This window comes from Rhinatrema bivittatum, chromosome 1, assembly GCF_901001135.1.
Source record: "Rhinatrema bivittatum chromosome 1, aRhiBiv1.1, whole genome shotgun sequence".
NCBI lineage: Eukaryota > Metazoa > Chordata > Amphibia > Gymnophiona > Rhinatrematidae > Rhinatrema > Rhinatrema bivittatum.
The window spans coordinates 736,705,153-736,723,501 of NC_042615.1; the positions used below are offsets into that span (position 1 = coordinate 736,705,153).

Sequence of the window (18,349 nt, forward strand, 5' to 3'; positions counted from 1 at the left end):
AGATAACATATATGCGTTCTTTACCTTTATTTTTATCACATTTAAGTTTTAAGTTAAAGAATTACAGTACATCGCATATATGGATAGCCCATAAAGGGAATTTCAATACACACTACATATAGCTTATAATATTTTGAATCATGTATCTGAACAACTTCGGCACCCTCTGTTTAAAGTAAAATCTATTTCAAATTTATTCATGTGCCTATTTGTAAACCGTTGTGATGGTATATCACTAAACGACGGTATAGAAATAAATGTGGGCTATTACAGAATTATCCTTAAAATGACTAGGCAAGCCAGTCTGACGGCTGAGTAGTACTGATGTGCACTGTTATTTGGAGGGATCTGTTTGATTCCCGGGTTGGGTCTTTCACTCTCTGGATCAGCCAAGACTGGGGATGCTGTGGAGGGAGCATTCATAGTCCCTACGAGGGAGGGATTCATAGACATCGTAAAATGGCAAAACCTAGTGGCTGGATATAGAGATCCTGATTGCAAAGCCCACAGCTGATCACTGGACTAAAAGCAAGTTGAGACCAGATATAAAATAGGGGGAAAATTCACCGGATAATTGAAAATGAATGCTCAAGGCACCAGATCCCAGCTTTGGCTCTGATTGAGCTGGATGGATGAAACAAAAAAGGTCAAGAATATTTGAGTCTAATGAAGTATGAAAGAATCGAAGGAAAGAAGGCATCATTGGTCTGGCTCCCACGATTTTACATGTGAGGAAAAGAAAAGAAAGCTGCTATTTTAACTCCCAAAAAAGATAACAAGAGCTATGAGGCAAAAGGGGAAGCTTAAAAATTTGCTTCTGCTCTGAAGTGGAACAAATATACTTAAGGGGGGAGGACTCTGGCAGGTGAAAATACAATTTGCAGGGATGACTAACCTTTGATGGGTCAGCTCAGAATGTGTTAATTAAACCTATTATCAGTTCCTGCCAGGAACTTCCTGGTGCTAGAGCCACATGTTTACAGGGGAAAAATAGTCAGCCCTTTTCTTACATTGCCCCATCTTCTGGAACAGGCTTCCCTTAGAGCTACTGCCACTGTCTGACTATAAATTGTTTCAGACAGCTCTGAAGACCTTTTTATTTACAGAAGCATTTAAGATGTCCTAGTTGCTTTCTTAATTTTAATGTTTTGGGTGCTGTGTTTTGTTTTGATTTTAGTAGATGATTTTGAAGTTATTACTTATGCTTTATATATATATTTTGTATTATTTTTGGCATGTTGTTTTATTGATTGTTTTACTGTTGTTTTACTTTGTTTATCTTGTTGTAATCCGCCCAGAATAGAAATTCTTGCAAGTGGATGAAATAGAAATTTCAATAAATAAATAAAGTGTTTATAGTAATTCATGAATGCCAAACATGTATTTTTTCCGCCGAGTTAAACTAATGCTTACTTATATTGAAAATCTATTGAATAAACTCTTTTACGACTGTTTTTGGTAATCAAAACCTGAAATTTTGCTATTTGCCAAGTGATAGCCTAAAACACCACATGTGAATCAAGTCCAAAGTAAATATTATTATGAAAAAAACATCATACTTACACAAAGAAGAATCTTGTACAGACATGATCAGTATTTGGAACTACCCAGATCTCCCCATGTTTGTGCAGTTCAGATGAGGTTATCACTGTAATAAGATAGCAAAAGCATCTGTAACAGAAAGTTTTCATCTTTTGCTACAAATAAGACAACCTTACCTTGTGCCACTCTTCAACCTATAACCGATGTCTGAGGGAAAACACAGTGGCCCTAAACAGGATACACATCATGAAGTTTTGAGGCCTACTGCTAAGTACAAAGACTGAGTAAAAGTGCAGGCCTAAACGCAAAGCAAACATGGAGTTTACTGCTATGTGACATTTTTGCCAACTTTATATGAGACTTTTTTTTGCACAAAGGAGAAAAGTCTGTGTTTATTTCTTCATATCAGAGAGTTATCATCACCTCCAAAAAGAGAAGGAGAACTTTGGACCAGAACGAAGAAAATGTCCTTGGACCAAAAGTGAGAACATGTCCTTGATGAAACTATGTATCCTGCTTGATACCAGCTATGAAACAGGTATTGTTTTAATACTTGTTTTGCTGATGGACTCTAATGAGTGTGGCACTCCTAAGGGTTGACCACTAGGTGTCCCTAGTCCTTGTAGAAAAAACATCTAACTAGAGGGAATACCATTTTACAGCTTCTCCTCTATGAGATAGCTGTATGGGTGGACCCTGCTATAACCAGAGGGTCAAGGTTTAGATTCAGGGGGAGTTGAAAGGAGAGCTTGAGGAGAGAGTAGCCCTATTGGAGTGGGTCCCTTTCCTTTGGGTGAGGCCCACAGCTTCACCACATATATTCTGAGAAAAAAAACCCTGCTTGTTCATTTCCTGCCAGGTCAGGTGCTAACGTAGAGAGATCAACAGAATGTATTAAGGACTTGGACTGTATTAAAGAATAGTTGCCTGAATTACAGTCTGGAACTCTGAGGAAGGATTCCCCCACTGCATCCAGAGACCAGGTCACTGAGCCTTGTTAGTAATCTTCCAAAGTCAATGAAGAGCTGCAGGGACAGTGAATTCTGAAGATATTAGAACAGTTATAGTGAGATATCCTGTTTTTGGAAGAGGGAAGTGTTGTTTACTCTCTCTTTCATTTGGAGAGTCTTAATGCCTTATATCCTGGGAAGCTCAGAAGAAGCAAATAATAAGCAAAAATAAGGGACTGCAGAGCATCAGTGTAGACTCCATCAGGATCTTCAATGGGAAGTCTGCTGGATCCAAGTAGGACAGTGAAAATCCAAAAAGGATTCTGTTGCAGTTTGGACTCCTTCGGGAGTAGGGGACCACTAATCTCTCACTTAAAGGGAGTTAGGAATTCCCCCGGAACTCAAAGTTCAGCACTTACACAAAGATAGAAAAAAGGATACTTATTGCACAGACATTTATATCACCTGGATATTGATTACTTTTTCCTTAAATCAGTAAAATTAATTTTGAACACCCAATCTTGTGTTCTGCACTTCTTGTACTGATCAGCATAAAAGATTTACCCTAACCAGCTGCACTCCAGAAAGGAAGTAACCTCACCACCTGGGCCACAAGCATATGCTTTCCCTCCATAGAAAAAGCTCACCCTTGCGGTATTACAAGTGGAAGGGATCTTTGGCAAAGGAGAATAGCCCTAAACAGATCTAAATTTTTTTGTGTGCCTTAATGGAGATGTCCCTCAGAAGAAAATAGTTACATGAGCATGAGAATATTCCTATGCAGTGAGACCCAGATGACATGCGCATCCCACCAAGCCTGTGTCTATAGGAGGTGGAAATATCCAATCCGGATCAATATTTACCCTTTTAGAACTGAATATTCAAGAGAGAGATTTAGAAAAAAGGACTCTGAGTTACCCAGGTGGTTGTTTTCCTTCACAAACTACCCAAAAACTCGGTTTGAGAGCCATGCTACCAGAACTGATTGTGCAGGTCACTATAACTGGGACTTGAAAAGCTTGACTGAAAATTGAAAGCTAAGACTGAGTTTTACTCAGCATCATTGCTCATTAACTTGAATGCAACTCTTTTCCAATTTTTCCCATTGATGGACTTTTGATCAATTAGTGAATTTTCCCTCCTTTTTTGCTATCATATCTCATGGAGGTGTCTGTGAGTCCTTTTGGGTTTTATCTGTCATCCACTAAAAGGGATTTTGCCAGAGTTATTATCCTTTGCTGTGAGGCAGACCCCTGGACTTGTGCAATACCACAGAGGGTGAGAACACTGGCTTAAGTTACCTTAGAGCTGGGCTGATCTATTTTGGCAATTGTGTAAATATTAAGTGCTAAATTGAGTTTAAAGATAACATTCATTTGCTGCTTATCTTACTTGACAGTGCTTGCACTGTCAATTAAACTGAAACTGTAACAAAACAAAAGAAAGAATAATTGAATGTTATCACTTTTATTTTACTTATGTTGCTAATAAATTAGTTGACTACCTCATATACTCCCCTTTGTGCAACCCGTAGTGTTAACCATCTCTATGTTCTTTTTATATCGCTTATTAACAATTTCCATATTATAAATGTTCAATGTATTAGACAAAGGAAACGCCTGATTTCCTGCATTTGTTTGAATGTAAACCGATGTGATATGTAAAATCGAACACCGGTATATAAAATATAAAAATAAATAAATAAACGTGTCTGTATCTGCTCCCTAAAACAAATGAATTTGTATCATAAGGTTATTGGTTAAATTTGATAATCTACTGTAAGGTTATCTACACCAGATATTCCTACACATTTCCCTCAAAACTCACAACTTTTATAACTGTAATTGTTTTTAAATCCATGCATCTACAAACAAAATATCAAACAATCAAAGTCTTAATTCATATAAGTAAAAAGTACATTTCAAAATGTTTACGTGCAGTGATAGGATTGCATACTAGGGGGTTCAATGTTATCACACCCTCTGCTTATGCAATCCACTGTTGTAGCTCTTGCCTGCTGTCATCCCCTCTACCAAGCGTTTCTCCAATTGCCCATCTTCTTCTTAGTGAGGAAACCTACTTCATACCACTCAATACAACAGTGCATGTATTACAATCTTTGGGACTGATAGGCTTTGAGCTGCCAGTGATGCATCAATCTAACTATATCTTAGATTTGTAAGCGTAATTCGGGCCATTTTGGCTGCAGCAATTTTATTCATGTATTTATTTTATTAATTTATAGTCTGCCTTTCAGCCACTTCAAAGCGGATTACATTCAGGTACTGTAGGTTATCAAGGCCAAATAACAGGAGTCACTGCTGTATGTTGTTTTCTATTTTAGAATCCCATCTGTAAACTTGCAACTTACATTTCATCACTAGGCCCTACACTATTACAAATAAATGTGCAATAATAAAGGTATATAACAATCACTACACATATTTAGTTGGTTTTACTGATTGTACTAGCTCTTTAAAGAAAATCAACAATAATTGGGAAGGCATATACTATTAACTATTATGTTAACAACTGTTTTAACATACAAGCTTCCAGGACATCTAAAGTTCTTTTCTCATGTAACATTTGAAGCTTTTTAATAAAATGCTGTATGCTTACCTTCGCATAAGGCTATGCATTTTAAATTACGGCTCTGCAGAAATTGTGACTGTTGTCCTTTCTTCTGTGACTAAAGAAGCAAAATAAAATAATTAGTTAAAACAATGAAGAAAAATATAAATTATTTAAACAAAAGAGTTATTGTTAGCATTACCAAATCATTGCTGTCTTGAAAAAGTAATGGCAAAGTTCTCCTGGTCAGTAACAAAGGTTTCATTTTATTAGCAGCTTAAATACTGGGTGATATCATCCTTAGGAAAAAAAATCTCTAATTCTGTTATTTCTACTAATAAAAGTCACACAATTACAATTTAGGAGTGCAACTGGAACTAACATGAGCCAAGAATCACAAACGGCAGCAATTCCTACCATAGTGTGTTCTGTGCTAATCTTTAATAAGAAACTACAAAAAGAAATGAGCTCCTATAAAACTGTGGCGACATGTCAAGTACAAGGACGCCGCGTATTACATGATGTCTGTGCATCAGCCTGGCTCCTCTCTGGTTTACCTGCTTGGGGAAATGGAGAAGACCTTGTTGCACCTACATGGCTGGCTGCAACACAACCTGACAGGTTCTAGCTGCTTGGCCAAATTGGCATGCAAACTTTCCAGGGTTCAGTTTCCATCAGCCTGGTACATTCTCCTATAGCAGCTGACACCAGAGGTACAGTATTAGCTAGCCACGGATGCATACAGGTATGATTGGTGGGGGGGGGGGGGATAGAGTGAAGGGGAATATATGAAGGAGGCCAGGGCTTATCTTCTTGACTTCATTTCCATCCTCACCCTCCTTAACTTCAGGAAGTCATGTGGAAAGCAGGGCATGGAATTTGCTGCAACTGTCACAACTGTTGGGAGGCAGCGGAGGGTTATGGGAAAAAGGTGGCTGAATCAATGGAGCTACATGGCAGGGCGGGTGGGCTTGAGGGGTTCACAAAAGGGAACTCTGATTGCTGTCTGGGCCACTGACCAAGAAATTCTTAGGTACGGCTAGGAATTTAGATATTGCCAGTGCCTGCTTGGCCCCAAGCAAGTTGGTAGTCTGGTTGATCTCCAGCACAGTCATGGCCTGAAGCTATGGGCTGGCAGCCTTGTTTTGAGCATGACAGGCTGCCTATTGATGCCTGAACATGAACAGACTGGTGAAGAACACTAAGGCAGGACATGTGTTCTGGAAGATGGCAAACCCTGAGTCTGCCAATTTATGGCTCCTTCGCTTCATTACATCAGGGAATGGAGGGGATTTAGAAGGGAATTTAGGAATCGCCTAGGTTAGATTCTCTTGTTAGGTCTTCTAATAGAGCTGAGGCATTTAATTATTCAATTTCATTGCTCATACATTGGTATTTATTGATTCTGTTGTATTCTTTTTCCTGTTAAAGGAGCTGGGGCAGAGCCAGATAGGTGATGGCTGCCCATGCTACACACTACTCACCTTTGCTATATGAACTTTTTCTATAGTTGTCTAGCCATGTATACTAGTGTGCAGATTTGAAAATAGAATCTATACATTAGTATACATGTGTCATTTTCCTTGCTCAACCTTCTTGCAGTCCGTTATGGAAAACTACCCAAACTTTTAGTGAGATTAAGACAGGACATTTTCAGACAGCTAATTTATGTGGATAAATTGCTACATACCCATATAAATGAATTTGAAAATTGCTCTTTTTTTAACGTTTCATTTACTAATTTAAGATGTAATACAGGGGTAGGCAATTCTGGTCCCAGAGTGCTACAAACAGGTCTGTTTTTCAGGAAATCCACACTGAATATGCATGAGTTATATTTGCATGCGCTGCTTCCACTCTATGCAAATATATCTCAATGCATATTCATTCTATAAGTCCTGAAAGTAGAAATGACTACTTACCTGATAATTTCTTTTTCTCTAAGGAAGGCAGGCCAATCCACACCAGTGGGTTATGCACCTCTACTAGCAGATGAGTAAAGCTGACTCGCTGATGTCACGGACATATAGCCCTGCCCTGACATCAGCCCACCAGTATATTCTGGAAAAGCCAAAGTGTGGACAAATTGATTATACATGAACATTACTATTAACTAGGGGTGTGCATTCGTTTGCAATGTATTGGCAATCTGCAACGTATATGCCATATTCGTTGTATTCGTGGGGGGTCACAAAACATATGGCGAACCCCCACGAATACAACGTATCACTAACATATAAACCCCCACTCTCCTGACCCCCCAAGACGTGCCAAAAGTCCCTGGTGGTCCAGTGGGGGTCCTGGAGCGATCTCTGATCTAAATATGTACTCCCTGGAGGAAAGGAGGAGCAGAGGTGATATGATTCAGACTTTCAGATACTTGAAAAACTTTAATGATCCAAAGACAACGACAAACCTTTTCCATCAGAAAAAAATCAGCAGAACCAGAGGTCACGAGCTGAGGCACCAGGGAGGAAGACTAAGAACCAATGTCAGGAAGTATTTCTTCACGGAAAGGGTGGTGGATGCCTGGAATGCCCTTCCGGAGGAAGTGGTGAAGTCTAAAACTGTGAAGGACTTCAAAGGGGCATGGGATAAACACTGTGGATCCATCAAGTCTAGTGGGCGTAAATAAAGAGGAGGCAGCAAAACACTGCACGGAGCGGCAGTAGCCACAGAGGCATTCACGGAGCGGGATGCCAGTGGCCAGTGGTTGGTGTTCCGCCTTCACGGAGTGGAGGGATGGAGGGCTGCCATCTCCAAAAAAAAAACAAAAACAAACAAACAAAGCAGGGGTGGGTAAGAGTATGGGGCAGGGGTGTGGCCTGCTTGTTACAGCGGTTGCTACCCCTAATTGAGCTGGATGTTCACTGGGATGCGGATACGGCGCTGCTCTCTGCATTGGTGGAGGGGTGGAAGGGAGTTGGGGCAGGAGGGTGCTGTAAGCCAATACTGACGGGTGGGAGGGAGAAAAAGGGTGGGGGGGGGAATGGATAAACTGCGTGGCTTGCTGGGCAGACTGGATGGGCCGTTTGGTCTTCTTCTGCCGTCATTTCTATGTTTCTAAAAGTGCTACTTGTCAGTCTAAATAACGCTTTTCAGACTTATTCGGCTACATGCCGCTAATTAGCTGGATAAATCAGCATTTATTCAAATAAGTATGAACTGGCACGTCTTGTGGTTTTTATATATGCATTTCTGCGCACATATGTACTGGTATTTTCTAACCTGTGTATATTCTGCATTGGTTATAAAATACAAAAGCAACTTTGATTACACCCATTTACACGCGTACTTGGGCAGATGCGGGCAGTTTTGAAAGTTGGGCTCTAAGTGTATTATGTACACTGTTACGGACGTAGCAGTGGACCCTTGGGCCGGCTTAGTGGAGTGAGATGGTAGAAGAAGAGAGCACTCCGCGGTGAAGTAGGCCGGGAGGCGGTGCCAAGCCGCACGTAGAGCTGAAGTCTTCACCCTGAAAGCCTGAGGACCCCCTGAGAGGAGCTTGTGAGGTCCCAGACCACTGGGACTCAGGAGATCGCAGGAGCCGAGGCGACGGCTTCACTCTGGAAGCCTGAGGACCCCCCCCGAGAGGAGCTCGTGAGGTCCCAGAATGCTGGGACTTAGGAGATCGAAGGAGCGGCTGGTGATGAAAACTGTCCGAGGTTGAGGCAGGCGGCAAGAACGGAATCCAGGAACAAGCTGGGGTCAAGAACCAGAGAAACCAACCAAGGGTCATCAGGAACAATGGAAGCTGGAAGCAGGAAAAGCAGGAACAGGATCAGGATACCGGGAGCAGGAGCAGGAACACCAGGAGCTGGAGCAGGAACACCAGGAGCAGGAACAGGGTCAGCAAGGACTGGAACCAGCACAGGATCACAGGAACGCAACTAGCCACTCAGCAGAGAAACCTCGTTGCAAGGTGATTAGAGGAAGCAGACGCCGGCTTTAAATACTTGCCGGCGTCTGAAGTCACTTTGTGGGCGGCCCGCGGTCTGGCGGGAAAAGCCCTTTAAATCGGGCCTCCTCGCGCACGCGCATGCCCAGAGGGGGAGGAGCCTGGTTCTGGGGCTTGGTGGCGTCTCCCTTGTGGAGACGCCGCCGCGAGAAGGCCTGAGCAGGCCCGACGAGCCCCGGGGCCGACCGCCCGGGAAGCCAGGGCAGACCTGGACGCCCTGAGAGCCCCGACGTTGCTGCCACGGAGCCGGAGGTAAGGACCCGGTCGCAAGGGACCGCAACATACACAGTGTTACAGAATTATACATCTATAATGGAAAGATATTTCTAAGTATTAGTGTACAAAAAATAATAGCTAACGGCTGTAAAAGAAATTCTTCCAAAAAAACCAAAGCAAAACAAAACAAAAATAACAAAAGATTCCTAACAGTTCTGACAACAAGAAAAGTGGTACTTTGCTGGATTTGATTTTGCATTTTTAAAAACCCTTTTCTCCCTTATTAATGTCACCATATTCGCTCCTTTGTGCCCAGATGGCATACTTGGAAGCTTGAGGTTAACTTGTTGGCCTGGAGGCTGGAGGGGTGTCTTTATTTAATTTAAATTAATCTTTATTTATAACATCTCCCCAATTATGTGAACTGCCCACGGCAAATAAAAAAACTCCATTTTACATCAAGAAAACCATCAATATAAAAATATAGTATGTAACAATACCCTCCAAGCTCTTACCCATCATAAGGACCTAATAATCATCCACACCCCCTCGGAGATATAATAGAAGTCTATAAAATAATGAGTGGGATGGACTGGGTGAATGCAAATCATTTGTTTACTCTTTCAAAAAGTACAAAAACTAGGAACATGCAATGAAGTTACTAAGAAGTACATTTAAAACAAACAAGACAAATATTGTTTTAAGTAATGCACAATTAAGCTCTGGAATTTGTTGCCATAGGTTGTGGTGAAAGCTGCTAGTGTACCTGGATTTTAAAAAGGTGTCACTACAAGAATCACAAAGTGACACCAAGTGGAGAAAAATTGATTTTTTTGCTTGACTGATCTTTATATGCTGTTTGAAGTGTAACAAATTGTCTCAACAGCAGCACTGTGAGCCATATCATTTTTTGATCCAGGAGGAGGAATTGTTTGTCAAAATTTAAAATTTTTACATCCTGAGTCAATTGGGTAATGCAATTGAAACTGCAGTTGATACTTCAGATATGTAGAGAAATTCCTGTGCTCATTTAACAAATACACACTAAAATTAGAGAGCATGAGCAGTTTTTTAAAATAAATTTACCCCTTAAAAAAGAGCAAAAAAAAGTTTGTTGAATAAAGTATGATATACAGTGGAGATTGCATCTACTGGTCTATAATCTGATAATTGATTCAGACACAAAACCAGCTCTGAGGAAAAGTCCAAAAACCATTATTAAAATGGACTTGGGAAAATCTATCCCTGGGTTAAGAAGCATGGAATCTATTTAGCTTTTGTGATCCTGCCAGGTACTTGTGCCTATATAGGCCACTGTTGAAAACAAGATGCTGGGCTTGATGGACGTTTGGTCTGACCCAGCATGGAAAATCTTATGTTCTTTTGTTAACCATAAAACCAAAACCCTCGTATCTCTATCCACTATCCAACCAAGCCTGGATCTTTCCCAGACCAATAACCTGAAAGCCCGAGACACCAATTTAGAGATCCAACTTAAGTCACAGCAAAGACACTGAGAAAGAACTCAAAACAGAGGAAATAGCCAACATTTATATTTTTTCTAAAGGTTAGATAATTAAGCTCTAACCTAAGTATCAAGAGGAGATGCATTCCATAGTAATGCACCTGCCACAGAGAATATCCTAACTGAAAATGTAACTTTACCTATTTCACGACATGATGAAACCTGCAACAATGCTCCCTGATTAGATATTAGCATTCATCTTAGATGGTATCAGTTCAATCTCTTTTGCAGATAAAGAGAACCTTTTGTTCTTATGGCTCTAAATATCATGGTCAGCGATTTAAACCTTACCAAATCTGTTACATGAAGTTAATGTAATTTATAAAGTAGGGGAGTTATATTATTTTTCATAGACCATCAAAAAGATAGTCCTAGCTGGCATATTTTGAACTACTTGGAACCAGTGTAAAGATCTTGCTAGCTGAGGAAGAGTTTTCTGAGACCCACCCTCAGCACCACTCATCAGTTGGCAGGGACCACGACATTAGCAGCAGCTGTCTTCTCTCGCTTCCTAAGACTCAGTGTACCACCTCTGTAGCACACCCAGACCCAACTGGCCCTGAAGGACAAGATAGCCATACCCAGATTCCCTGGTACACAGTGTTACTGCCTGAGGCACAAAGCTAGCTCACTTTGATGACTTTGCACATACTGTATTGTGTTTTGTACAAAAACATTCATCACTGATTAAATATCTCTGAAAAGAGTTCTGAGATGCTGAGTGAGTTCATTAAAGAATTTAAACTGATTCATACAGACAGAATAAAAACTAATGAAAACAAGGGAAAGAAGCAACAATACTTCTATACTTTAATACTTCTAGATAGATCTGTTATTGTTTTCTTTAAAAAGATTTACTATCATGCCTACTTCAAATACTGCTGGGATGCAACTTAGTTTCAAAGAGGTTATACAATTCTCTATCAACAAGCAAACATGAATTAGCTATTACACATGAGTGATATCATCTGAAGGAGCTGATACAGAGTTCAGTAAAGACGTTACTGAGCATGCACCAGAGTTTTCACATGTGCATGCTACCAAATTAGACCTACAGTTTTTCTTCATCTAAGCTACTACACAGACATGTCCCAGTCTCTCTTAAAAATATTTTCTGTTTTTTTGTGGCCCAATGTTCCTAACTGCTTTGCTGCTTTAAATAAATGTTCTGACACTGCCTTGTTACGATCCTGCTTGCGGAGCCCACTCAGTGAGCATACCCTCCACTCACCGCTACCACTGCTGCTGGGATGCCCCGCACCCCGGCTGACGCCATCACTGTTGCTGCTCTCTTGCGGCCCAGCCCGACACTGCAGGACTCCTTCATGCGGCCCTAGTGCCGGGTGGTGGCTCCTTTGCAACCCTGGAGCCGCCACCCGATATCTCCTCCCATGTGGCCGTGAAGCCGCTGCTGCTGACTCCGCCTTCGCGGCGGGGAAGATGCCACCGGGATCCTGCCGCCTCCTGCCACCGGGATCCTACCATCGTTTCCTGCCGCCTCCAGCCTTGCTCCTTCGCGGCATGGAGCCGCCACCATCATCATCCTCTCCACAGCCCTGGTGTAGCCGCCGACTTCCTCCATCACCTAGGCTCCTCTAGGCACGGGCGTGCGCCTCTTCATGATATTTAAAAGGCCAGCAGTGGGAAAAGCCCATGGCCTGTCTTCATGACTGCAGCGCAAGTCTCTGGAAGGCCCTTGCTTTTAATGCCGAGGTCTGTTCCTGACATCCGAGTTCCGAGTCTTGAATCCTGAGTCTTGAATCCTGTCCTGGTCTTCAGAGTTTCTTTGTCTGCTTCCGTCCATGCCCAAGACTGCAAGAACCTGCTCCACTTCAGCGTAGTCTGCGACCAGCCACAGGTGGCTGTGTAGGGTGTGCTGCGATGCAATACTCACCCAGCACTATTGCATGAATTCTGAATCCTTGCCTGAGACTTCCAAGTTCCAGAATTCTCGTCCGAGCCTTCCAAGTATCCTGAGTCCTGCCGAGTCTTCCAATTATCCTGAGTCTTCGTCAGAGTCTTCCAAGTTCCACGTAACCTCATCTGAGTCTTCCAAGTACCCTGAGTCTTCTAAGTTCCAAGTTCCATGTCTCGTCTTGTTCCTGCCCTCAGCCTCTGTCTGGCCTCATGCACTCGTCGTTCCCAAGCAGAGGGTCTGGAAGGGCTACCGATTGACCAGAGGGCTAGTCCTGAGACCAGTATTACGTTGTGGGTCTCACTGGTGCGTGTAGGTCCAGTGGAGGGCTGAGCCTGCCTTGTTCCAGTTACTGACTTTCTTTGCCTTGTTTCCGGTCCAGCCTTGTTCCTGCTCCACCCGTGCCTCCCATGGTTTGTCTTGGGGCTCCTCCCTGAGCCACGCCATAGCCCAAGGGCTCACAATCTCTCAGAAGCAGGTGATCGCACCTCCGCTTTAGCAACAGGACTCGAAGGCCCTGAGTTCACAACAGAATTCGAAGGCCTGGGAGCTTGGTGAGTGTGTGCCTGCGACGGGCTCAAGCTCCTGGACATTTTTGATAATCTTGTTCCTTGACCAGAATTGTTTGGTCCAAGTTTCCTGGACTTTTTTCCTTCTCCTAATCAAGAATTTTTTTTGTGTGTCTTCGCCTTTCTCAGAATGTTTCTCTAGATTGTTCATGACTCGCAGGAGGCGCTTGCATTCAGATTCCCTCCAAGTCCAGTCTGGTCCTGGAACCTTCTCGACCTACAGGAGGCGCCTGCCACTGTTCCAGGAACCATCTCCATTCAATCCACTGAGATGTTTGCACCTCATCCTGGGTTCTATATGACCTGCAGGAGGCGCCTGCACCCAGGGTTTCCACATTCCTCATTACCAAGTTCTGCTTCTCCACCAAGTATCATTGAGGTTCAGGAAGTGTATATCCATTTAAATTACACTCCACAGCAACTCTAGGTCCTTGGGTTTGAATGACCTGCAGGAGGCGCCTGCACCCTAGGCCTGGCTCCGTCTCATCAGTTCCAACTCAGTCCCTGTTTTACTCAGCTCTGGTGCTTGCCATGGGACGTCTACAGCCAAGACCCTGTTTCTGCTTGCGCAAGTGATGATCCCAGCTCTGGATTCCATTCCAGATTTTCTGAGATGTCACCTTGTTATTTCTCTTCTCCTTAATTCCAACCTGGTGAGTCATCTTGAATCTACAGCTATGGTCCTGTCTCTGCTCTGTGCAAGTGGGAATTCCAGCCTCTAATCCCATTCCAAGTTCCTAAGATGTCATCTTGTTGTTCCTTCATTATACCAACATGGTGAAGTCTCCTGAATCCAGAGCTCCCCACCATCATTCTCCATTGTCTTTCACACAGCATTCTGAGCTTGTAGAATCAGGATTGGGAGATCCTGATTTCTCTGTTCATCTGCTCTTCTGGTGCTATCTATGCTGCCAGGCAAAGGACAGTAATTGCCATCCTCCAGCTTGTCCGGTAAGCCTGCATAGCTCCTTACTGTAAATCCTCCTGGAAGGACCCTGCCTTCCTTTTGGAACCACACTTGGGATTCTACATCACTACCCATGGATCCATTGAGAGCTGTTGCTGCCATCCTCTCCTTGAGTTTTCTATCCTCTGTACTTCTGTGAGCTACCATTGTTGGATTCTTGGACCCTTGGGCCAGCTAGGACAGTTGGTGGCTCACTGAGGAGATACCCAGTGGGTGTCAAAGCTGGGAGGCGGCACCGACAGGAGACCAAGAGATCTTCACCACTGGAGACACGAGGTCCCCCCAGGAGGAGCCCGTAAGAACCCGGGCCGCTTGGACTTACGAGTGGTCTCCTGCGAGGCGGTATCCAGGGAATGGAGATGAAGAGCTGGAGCCAGGAGGCCAACTGGAACTTCACCACTGGAAGTCCGCGGTCCCCCCCGAGAGGAGCTCATGAGCACCTGAGCCACTTGGACTTAGGCGAGGCCTCCTAGACGAAGCCGAAGTCGAAGCCAAAGGATGAAGCTGGATCAGAAGTCTGTGGACGGAAGCCAGAGTCAAAAGCCAGAATTCAGAAGCCGAAGTCAGAAGCCAAAGGATGAAGCTGAATCAGAAGTTTGTGGACGGAAGCTGGAGTCAAAAGCCAGGAGTCAGAAGCCAAAGGATCCAAAGCAGCAACTAGCAACTCTTACCAGAGTGAACCTCGTTGCAAGGCAAGGGAGAAGGGCGACCAGCAGGGTTATATACCTGCAGCATCTGACGTCATCCCGCAAGGTGAAGGCTTCCTTTCCCTCGCTGGGCCCTTTAAATGTCCGGGCCTTGTGCGCGCGCGTGCCTAGGGGGCGGGGCATGAACAGACGTCTGCGGCGTCTCCCCTGCAGAGGGGACGCCCTGCCGGAGGCTGCAGGACTGACCAGGCCTCAGCCACGCTGCCGCTGCATCAGATACCCGGAGGTAAGTGGGGGGCCGGCCCGCGGACCTCCGCGGGTCGGGCACACAACAACCATTAATCCTAAACCCCGGAAATCCATGTCTGGAAATGAGAACGGCTCTTCAAGAATAATTAAAAGAACTTGCCAGCCTCTCAAATTGTTTTCCACTGGTAAAAGTTGCCTCTGCAAGGATCTTTGCCATTGGCTGCACTTACAAACCGTCCATGATAGTAGAAATGTGTTTCTTTAAACACCTGTTGAAATCCTCTGCTGTCTTCAAGCTTTTACCTCTTTGAGCCTTACCATCTAATTTGAAGTGGTTCATCTGATTTGAGCCTGAGGAATACTACATCTATGCAGCCATTCGGGGAAATCCCCTACAAGGAAACAGTTTCCTGCATAAAGTATAGCACTGATGTCTATCGGCTTTCAACTCCCTTTGGGATCAGCTCCACCACCATATGGGAGACTGTAGTAACATGCAGATATTACCTGAGATGCATTTAATATGACCTTATTAAAGGGACTTCTCTCACCCTTCTGGCTTTGCAAAAGTCTGGGGTCAGTAACCCTGAGCTTCCTTCCAATTGTCTACTTCAAGTCCGTGTACCATTTATCATCAGATATAAAAATATGCCTCCACGATTAGCTTTCCTCCTTCTGTGCAATGTTCATTGGGATTTCCTAGTTCCACCTGGTGCTCCTTGTACCAGTGCCTACCCAAGAACAAGTGGTAATCTGCAAGTTTGGCTACACACTCTCCTGGTATATCACCCTCACATCTAAGAATCCAGCAATAAGAACATAAGAAATTGCCATGCTGGGTCAGACCAAGGGTCCATCAAGCTCAGCATCCTGTTTCCAATAGAGGCCAAACCAGGCCACAAGAACCTGGCAAGTACCCAAACACCAAGAAGATCCCATGCTACTGATGCAATTAATAGCAGTGGCTATTCCCTAAGTAAACTTGATTAATAGCAGTTAATGGACTTCTCCTCCAAGAAACTATCCAAAACCCCTTCAAACCCAGCCACACCAACCACACTAACCATATCCCCTGGCAACAAACTCCAGAGCCCAACCGTGCGCTGAGTGAAAAAGAATCCTTTCCGATCAGTCCCAAATGCACCACTTGCCAACTTCATGGAATGCCCCCCAGTCCTTCTACTATCCGAAAGTGTAAATAACCTATTCACATCTACTCGCCCAAGACCTTTCACGAGCTTAAAGACCTCTATCATATCCCCCCTCAGCCGTCTCCTCTCCAAGCTAAACAGCCGCAACCTCTTCAGCCCCTCCTCATAGGGGAGCCGCTCCATCCCCCCCATCACTCCGGTTGACCCTCTCCGCACCCTCTCCATCGCAACTACATCTTTGCTGAGATGTGCGACCAGAACCGCACACAGCACTCAAGGTGCTGTCCCACCACGGAGCGACACAGAGGCATTATGACATTTCTTGTTCCATTAACCATTCCCCCTCAATAATTCCCAACACTCTGCTCGCCCCCTTGACTGCCGCACCACACTGAGCCGATGACTTCAAAGCATCATTCACCATGATGCCTAGATCTCCCCCTGGGTGGCAGTTCCCAACATGGAACCCAACATCGTGTAACTACAGCAAGGGCCATCCTTCCCTGCACCCGTCCACACCAAATTTCATCTGCCATTCAGATGCCCAATCCTCCAATCCCACAAGGCCCTCCCGCAATATATTACAATCCGCTTGTGACTCAACCACTCTGAACAATTTTGTATCGTCCACAAACCTGACAACCTCATAGTCTTAATATGGCTATGTTTCCAACATTCTCCTCTGTAAAGAGCGAAACAAAGAATTCATTCAATTTTTCTATTTCCTTGTCCTCTCTGAGCACCTCTTTTCCCCTCAGTCATCTAACAGCCCAACTGACTCCCTCACAAACGTTTTGCTTCAAATGTACTTGAAATGGGTTTTATTATTAGTTTTTGCCTGACTGGCAAGCTTTTTCTCAAAGTTTGTCTTTGTGTACTTGCTGTTTTACATCTATCTTGCCAGTGCTCTTGCCTATTTTCTTCATTTGTGTCTGTTTTCCATTATTTGAAGAATTCTCTTTTAGCTATGACTGCCAACTTTTCTATCACCATTAAACCACCCTTGCGGTCATTTGATATTCCTTCTACATTTGTTAATGCAAGAAATACATTTTATCTGGGCTTCCGAAATGGTATTTTTAAACAATGTCTATGTCAGACAAAGTTTCACAAGTTGCTATACTGTTTTAATAACTGTATATATTAGCCTTTTATTTATGTTTGTTGACATCTTTGTTAAGTTATATTTTATGTAAACTGTGAATATTGTTGTAATTCGCTCCAAACCAACTGAGATGGAGATAGTAGAATATGAAAAGACAAATAAGAAAATAATAATCCTCATTCATGACATGGAAGATCCCCAGTATGTTGAGCCATTTGTTCTATCTGGAACCAGAGCAAACCAGGATTCCATGTTTGTCCCATGAGAACTGTGTGAGCTCTCATGATGCTGAAGGAGCTATTGGAACCATCTATAGTGTGGACTATTAGTCAATGGGAATTGCCAACACAAGCAGCATAGAGCGCCTTGAAGCCAGCCACTGGTGAAGACGGGTTGCAGTCATGGCACTGGGTTCCTCTTCAGTTTTACCAGGTCTTGAGTGAAAATGAGCTGATCTGGGTTTCTGAACAAGATATCCATCCTCCAATTACAGCTCAGAGGGTTCATCAGCCAGCAGGAGCCCAGTTTTCAGAGTTAGAGAAGAATTTCTTTGCCTCCTTAAACCCTGAAGACCAAAGAAGATCAGAATATCTCCAGCCCAAGATGGAGGAGAATCTGCTGTATAGTAGAGCTGATTCAAGTTCTAAGTTGGTGCATACTTCTCTGCAAGAGATTCCAGCATTGGGATTTAGTCCTCACCATAAAGTGTTGGATTCACCTGAAGGGGAATCCCTTCATGCATCAGAGAGAAGGAAGCAGGTTCAGTCTACTCTCAGTTCCTTCCAGATGTTTCCCCATCAAACTGGAAGATATTTCTGCATAATTCACCTTCTTAATCGTCATGGTCATGACTTAGTGTTCTTTTGTGGTCAGGGGTTGAAGAAGTGTCCATGTTAGTTGTACAAGCAGCTTTTCTTCCAAAAATGTCCCTTTTACTCTTATCAGTGTCATTGAGCCCCTCCCACTTTTCAGCAGTGAAAGCTG

General features: G+C 43.6%; 1 protein-coding gene across 2 annotated transcripts in view; it reads right to left on the minus strand.

Annotated features, from left to right (window-relative positions):
- PARP8 (poly(ADP-ribose) polymerase family member 8) overlaps positions 1-18,349 on the minus strand; it is a 451,712-nt gene that overhangs the window by 37,669 nt on the left and 395,694 nt on the right. For both annotated transcript variants that reach the window (XM_029577668.1, XM_029577676.1), the window contains exons 25-26: positions 5,112-5,181; positions 1,564-1,648 (exon numbers count right to left, since the gene is read on the minus strand). In XM_029577668.1, the coding sequence (XP_029433528.1) occupies positions 1,564-1,648; positions 5,112-5,181 (155 nt within the window). The remainder of the gene's footprint in view (positions 1-1,563; positions 1,649-5,111; positions 5,182-18,349) is intronic.